Source organism: Tupaia chinensis, unplaced genomic scaffold (assembly GCF_000334495.1).
Source record: "Tupaia chinensis unplaced genomic scaffold, TupChi_1.0 Scaffold148210_1, whole genome shotgun sequence".
Lineage (NCBI taxonomy): Eukaryota > Metazoa > Chordata > Mammalia > Scandentia > Tupaiidae > Tupaia > Tupaia belangeri.
Genome location: NW_006208060.1, coordinates 348,986 through 355,156, shown reverse-complemented (window position 1 = coordinate 355,156; position 6,171 = coordinate 348,986). Strand labels below are relative to the sequence as shown.

The window sequence follows — 6,171 nt, the reverse complement described above, 5'->3', positions numbered from 1 at the left end:
CGAGACCAAGGTGCGGGGCGCGCTGCTGTTCGTCAAGGGCGCGGTGTGGAAGGCGCTGTTCGGCAAGGAGGCCGACAAGCTGGAGCAGGCCAACGACGACGCGCGCACCTTCTACATCATCGAGCGCGAGCCGCTCATCAACACCTACATCTCCGTGCCCAAGGAGAACAGCACGCTCAACTGCGCCAGCTTCACGGCGGGCATCGTGGAGGCGGTGCTCACGCACAGCGGCTTCCCGGCCAAGGTCACGGCGCACTGGCACAAGGGCACCACCCTCATGATCAAGTTCGAGGAGGCCGTCATCGCCCGAGACCGCGCCCTGGAGGGCCGCTGACCTCGCAGGGGAGGAAGTCTGCAGAGAGCCCCCTTCCCGAGCGTGGTGTGTGTGCGTGCGTGCTCCACACCCACCTTGACCCAGGTCCCTGCCCCAGCTTGGTGAGGGACACCAAGGCCCTAACGCATTTATAGTAAGTGGAGAGTGGGGACCGGCATGGCCCGAGTTGGATTCTAGGGGGTGCTCTCCTGAGGTCGGAGGAGGAGGCCTGAAGCTGATGGCTATCTGGGATCTGCAGACTGGAGAGGTGGGGAACGGGAGTTCCGGGTGGAGGGATCGGGCCAAGATCCACTCGCCTTGAGCAGGAGTAGGCAAACTTTGTACAGAGAACCAGACAGTAAATAGTCCATGCTCCACGGTCTTGTCCTGCTGCTTTGGCGACCTAGCGGGAAAGCGGCCACCGACGTGTGCAGGAAGGGGGGAGGGATGATATCTGTGAAGTGGGTTGGGGGGCGGCTGTTGGTCCCCTGCTGTAGACCTTGGCTACTCAGGGTACGGGCTCAGACTTGGGTCAGCCTGACCTGGGAGCCGTCAGAAGGGTACAATCGGCTCCCCACCCCAACTGCTGAGTCTGCATTTTGGCCAGGTCCCGGGGTGGTTCTGAGGATGTGTGTTTCCTTGGGGGATGGCTATCACGTGACTCACTGGTTAAACCCAGCTGACCCCACCCACCCCCCAGAGCCTCACAGACCTGCAGGTTTGGGAAAGCGAGAAATCACCCCCCAGTGGGGATGGCCCGGCCACAATCCATTCTCCTCTCGGGACTTGGGCACACACAAACATGTGCCTGGTGTGATTTTCAAGGTTCCCCGGGGAGCTGCCTCTCAGGGGGAGGATCCAGCATCGCCTGGACGCCTGGATGATTAAAATACCTCCCCCTCCCCATATTTTAAGTTATTTGCCACAGGGCGAGTACACTCGCCAGAGAGAGACCATGAGAAATCCCCCCACCTCCCCGGGGATGGCCATACCACATCCCTCCACTCTCCTCCTGGGGACAATTAACATGTTAAAGTTGGTTAAGGACGCTGGACTCTCACATGGCCGACCACAGTTCGAGTCCCGGACCTGGTGACTTGCTTTCTCATTTTCTCACACTCACTCTGTCTCTCTGATCAAATTTAAATAAATTATAAAGTTAAATAAAAACAATTCTTTAGGGGGGCCAGCAGTTGGCGTAGTGGGTATAGTGCTGGACTCCCACATTGCGTCCCAGACCTGGTGGCTTGAAACTCACACCGGGCACGTGGGCGTGCATGTTCCCTGAATCCTGAGGAGAAGGGATTGCGGCATGGCCGTCTCCCCTGGGCGGTGTGACTTCTCACTTTCTCTCTCCAGGTTTGGACTAGCAGTTGGCGTAATGGCTATGTCGTTGGACTCCCATGTAGTCAACTACAGTTCAAGTCCCAGACCCAGTGGTTTAAACTTATGCTGGGTGTGCGTGCGTGCCCAAGATCCCGAGAGGAGAATGGAGGAGAAGAGATTGCGGCGTGTCCATTCTCCCCTTGGTGTGTGTGTGTGATTTCTCCCTTTCTGTCTCTCTGTCTCTGTCTTTCTGGTGAGCGCACACACCCTCTAGCAAAAACTTCCAGAAAAAAAAGATGCTAATTTGCAGATACAAGACAGGCAAATGCAAGTATTTTCCAAGAATGTATTTTCCAAGTCAAAGTGAACCTCACACCTCAGGGAGCCTTTCCCTCCCCCCCGGGGACCCCCAGCCCTGGTCCCTGATTGCGCCTCTCCCGGAAATGTCCTTCCTGATATTTTGCGGTTGTTGGAGGGGGAGGAACTTGAGGAAATCCGCCCCAGCCCCAGCACCAGGGCCTGAACAAGTCTGTCCAGAAAAAGAACCGCAGGGCCTTCGGCTGGGTCCCCCTCACTGGTTATGCGTAGGGCTTTAGGGGGCTGTTGGGGGAGCTCTGTCTGACGAGGGGTGCGACATGGCGGGTAGACCAGGGGTGCCCGGCTTGGTCAGGAGGCAGCTTGGGTCAGAGCAGGAGACGTGAGCAGGGGTGGGTCTTACCGCATTGGTGGATCAGCTGGACCAGGCCCCACGTGACCAACAGTGGTTCAGATCCCTGGTGACCTGGGGAACGTCCTGGTGCCCCAAATCCAGATAGGTTGGAAAAATGGGGAAGGAATTGGGGTGTGGCCACACCCCAGTGGGAGATGCTCTCCCTCCGGCAGTTACAAGAACGTGGGGGGAAGGGTGCAGAGGGCGAGGCGGGGGCTCTGCACGTCTCAGAACCCGTCCTGCAGGGTGGTGGGCGGCTCGCACGAGGCCAGCCTGTCGCACACCCAGGTGTCCAGGTAGTCGCGGCAGAATGCGTCGTTCCACTCCCCGGATTCCTTCATGAGCACGCAGTCCTCGCCCCGGTCGTGGTTGTTGGGCTCCCCTGGGTACCAGTTGCTGGAGGGGAAGGCCTCGGGTCAGAACGGGGTGGGGCAGGAGCCCCCTTCCTGCAGCCCAGGACTCAGTCCCCACCTGTGCGGGAGCCCCCTACCTGAGCGCCTGCCCCTCTTCCCCCGGAAAAGCCTGTCTGAGCCCCCGCCGGGGCCCCTGACCTCCCCCTCCCTGTACCCTCACTTTTTCACTTTAAGGAATTGGGTGGTGCCATGGCGGTCAAGGCGCTGGACCTGGACCCCAGATGGCCGGACTGCAGTTGAGGGCCCGGGCCTGGCAGCTTGGAAAACGCTAGGCACGAGTGTGTATGTGCCCAGGACCCTGAGAGGAGAAGGGATTGTGGTGTGGCCATCCCCCTGGGGGGCGGTTTCTCACTTTACCCCCTGCCCCCGTCTCTGTCTCTCTGTGGTGAGCACATACATGTGCCATATGCCAAAAATCCTTAAATTAAAAAAAAAAAAAGCCAGCCTGTGGCATGTTGGTCAAGGCAGCTGGATCCCACATGGCCAACCATGTGGTTTGAATCTCGGTCCTGGCAGTTTGAGAATCACTCCAGGCACCGGTGTGTGTGTGCCCCAAATCCTGAAAGGCAGGAAGGCCGGAGAAGGGATTGCGGTGTGACCGTGCCCCCTTGGGGGGTGCTTTCTCCTTTCCTTCTCTCTCTCCTCTGACAATTAAAAAATAAAAAATAAAAGCATGTTTAAAATTTTTTAACTCTTAAATTTTTTTTTTGGAGGGATTTTTGCTATAGGGCGCGTGCGTTCACCAGACAGAGACAGAAAGTGAGAAATCACCCCCCAGGGGGGATGGCCATGCCACAATCCCTTCTCCTCCATTCTCCTCTCGGGATCTTGGGCACGCATGCACATGCGCCCGGCATGGGTTTAAGCCACTGGGTCCAGGACTTGAACCGTGGTCAGCTACATGGGAGTCCAGAGACATAGCCATTATGCCAACTGCTGGTCCCTATTTGCTTATTTTTAATTTGACCAGAGGGACAGAGCAAGAGAGATGGAAAGTGAAAAAGCAAGTTGCCAGGTCTGGGACTTGAACCACGGTTGGCCATGTGGGAGTCCAGTGCCCTTAAGCACCACGCTACCTGCCGGCCTGTCTTAAGATATTCTTCAAGATAGCACATATGCATGCACGTGTGAGAGAGAAGTGCTTTCTACAGGGTCTCACGAAGCCGTGATCTTTTTCTCAGCCACTCAGGACTCTGTCCATGCCCAGCGTGTCCTCAGGCCAATCCGGGATCTGAACCCACTGCCGGCCACGTGGCTTCCTGCCTGGGATGTCACTTGCATTCCCACTGCACCACAGTGGCTGGGCCTTGCTTTCTTTCTCTCTTTTTTTTAAGGTTTGTTTACTTCCTCATGAGCAAGAGAGAGGACCCCCTGCCTCCAGCAGGGCCTCGACACTGTGACCCGCCTCGGCCCTCAGCCAGCCCCGGGTCGTGGGCACATGGACTTGCTGCCTCAAGGAGGTCTCCAGACATGAACTTGGGACCTGCCCATGTGGGCTGCCCTGCAGTGTCGTAGCTGACCCATCCTCCGGGGTCCAGCCCACTTTTTTTTTTTTGGAGAGGTTTTTGCTATAGGGAGTGTTCACTCGCCAGACAGACAGAGACAGAGAGACAGAAAGCGAGAAATCACCCCCCAGGGGGGATGGCCATGCCGCAACCCCTTCTCCTCCATTCTCCTCTCGGGATCTTGGGCACGCACGCACACGCGCCCGGCGTGAGTTTTAAGCCACCGGGTCCAGGACACGAACCGTGGTCGACTACGTGGCAGTCCAGCGACATAGCCATTACGCTAACTGCTGGTTCCCCAGCCCACTTTTCATGTCTACCTTAGCGTCCTCTCTGAGGTTAGGCCCGAGGGCCCCACCCCAGTGGGACTCACCCAGGGAGCGCCTCCCCTGTGGTAGTCCCACTCCTCACCTGTAGCCCACGGGGCTCCCATCCATCCACAGAAACTCCCCTTCCACGAACACGTCCCGAAGGCCAATCCAGGAGCCCTTCTTATTAGCACGTGTGGTCAGGAAGTCCTGAGGGTACAGGACAGGGCTGAAGGGCCGGGGCCACGTGCCGGGACCCCTCCCACCCACCTCAGGAGGTTGAGAAGGTCCACCCCTGCCCCGTGCCCATGGTGCTGCAGAGCCAGGCCCACCTGCTCCTCCCGGCTGTGGATGCTGACCAGCCGCCCTCCCAGGTCCTCGCAGGCGTACCGGGCCTGGATCCACTTCTTGGCCCCCTTGCCGAAGTAGTAGCATTTGTGTTTGAAGTTGACCCAGTCCTTGGGGCACAGGTTGCACATGGAGCCTGGGGTGGAGGAGAGGCCCATGGGGGCAGCAGTGGTGGGCACCGTGGCGGGCATGGTGGCGGGAATGGTGGCGGGTGCCATGGAGGGCACCTTGGTGGGCATGGTGGTGGGTGCCGTGGATGGCACCTTCTTGGGCATGGTGGCAGGTGGTGTGGAGGGCACCTTGGTGGGCATGGTGGCAGGTGCCGTGGAGGGCACCGTGGCAGGCATGGTGGTGGGCACCGTGGATGGCACCATGGGCAGGGCGAGTGCCAGCGTCTCTCTTGGAATCACTCCGGAGGTGCGGGCTGAAAGCAGACCCACCCCATAACCTAGCAGGTGGTCTCATTGGAGCGCCGACATTTTTTTAAAATTATTATTGTTTAAAGAATTATTTAATATAGTCATTCATTTATTTTAATTGGACCAGTGAGAGACCCAGAGAGAGAAACAGAGAGAGGGAAAGTGGGCTCCAACCGTGGTCGGCCATGTGGGAGTGTCCGCCTTCGCCACCACGCCTCCTGCGGCAGCTCCGACGTCTACACTCAAGACCAACTTCGTAGCAGGAGCACCTCAGCCACCAGCAGTGAACCCGCCATGGCGGCCAGTCAGCCACCAGCAGCAGTGCCCATCAGCGCCTCAGCTCACACCAACACCTCCACCACAGACACCACTAACCACAAGCCACTGTCAGCCAACACCTCAACCCCCAACTCCCTCGCCGTCAGCATGTCTGTGGCCAGGAAGCCCTCAGCTGCAACACCATCACCACATCACCAGTTCCGTGTCGGTGTGGCCTTAGCCGTGACCACCTCCAGGATTGGTAGCATCTGAAGCACCCACCGGTGCCACGAACGTCAATGACTCACGCCTCTCCATCAGCACCTGACATCAGCAGCACCTCAGCTACCACCGACAGCTAACGCTCGACCACAAACACCGAAGCACCGTCACCATGAAGTCGTTTATGGCCAGCAATGCCTCCCACACCATCACATCGCCAGCTCCGTGGTCAGTGGAACCTCAGCCACGGACACCTCAAGGGTCAGCCCACCCTCAGCCACGGACACCCCCGGGGTCTGCCCCACCTCAACCATGGACACCTCCAGGGTTAGCCCACCCTCAGCCAATGA

At 58.4% G+C, this 6,171-nt stretch overlaps 2 protein-coding genes across 5 annotated transcripts in view; one reads left to right on the top strand and one right to left on the bottom strand.

Moving 5' to 3' along the window:
- TRAPPC5 (trafficking protein particle complex subunit 5) overlaps positions 1-690 on the top strand; it is a gene marked incomplete in the record, with an annotated part of 19,870 nt that extends 19,180 nt beyond the window's left edge. The window contains 1 exon segment of the mRNA XM_014584925.2: positions 1-690. Coding sequence (XP_014440411.1) covers positions 1-334 — 334 coding nt within the window.
- Positions 691-1,971: 1,281 nt separating this feature from the next.
- FCER2 (Fc epsilon receptor II) overlaps positions 1,972-6,171 on the bottom strand; it is a 14,872-nt gene continuing 10,672 nt past the window's right edge. For 2 of the 4 annotated variants that reach the window (XM_027768995.1, XM_006170216.2), the window contains 3 exons: positions 4,907-5,346; positions 4,678-4,784; positions 1,972-2,744 (listed from right to left, as the gene is read on the bottom strand). In XM_027768995.1, the coding sequence (XP_027624796.1) occupies positions 2,576-2,744; positions 4,678-4,784; positions 4,907-5,346 (716 nt within the window). In that variant the 3' untranslated portion in view covers positions 1,972-2,575. The remainder of the gene's footprint in view (positions 2,745-4,677; positions 4,785-4,906; positions 5,347-6,171) is intronic. The other 2 variants (XM_027768996.1, XM_006170218.2) reach the window with 1 other exon arrangement.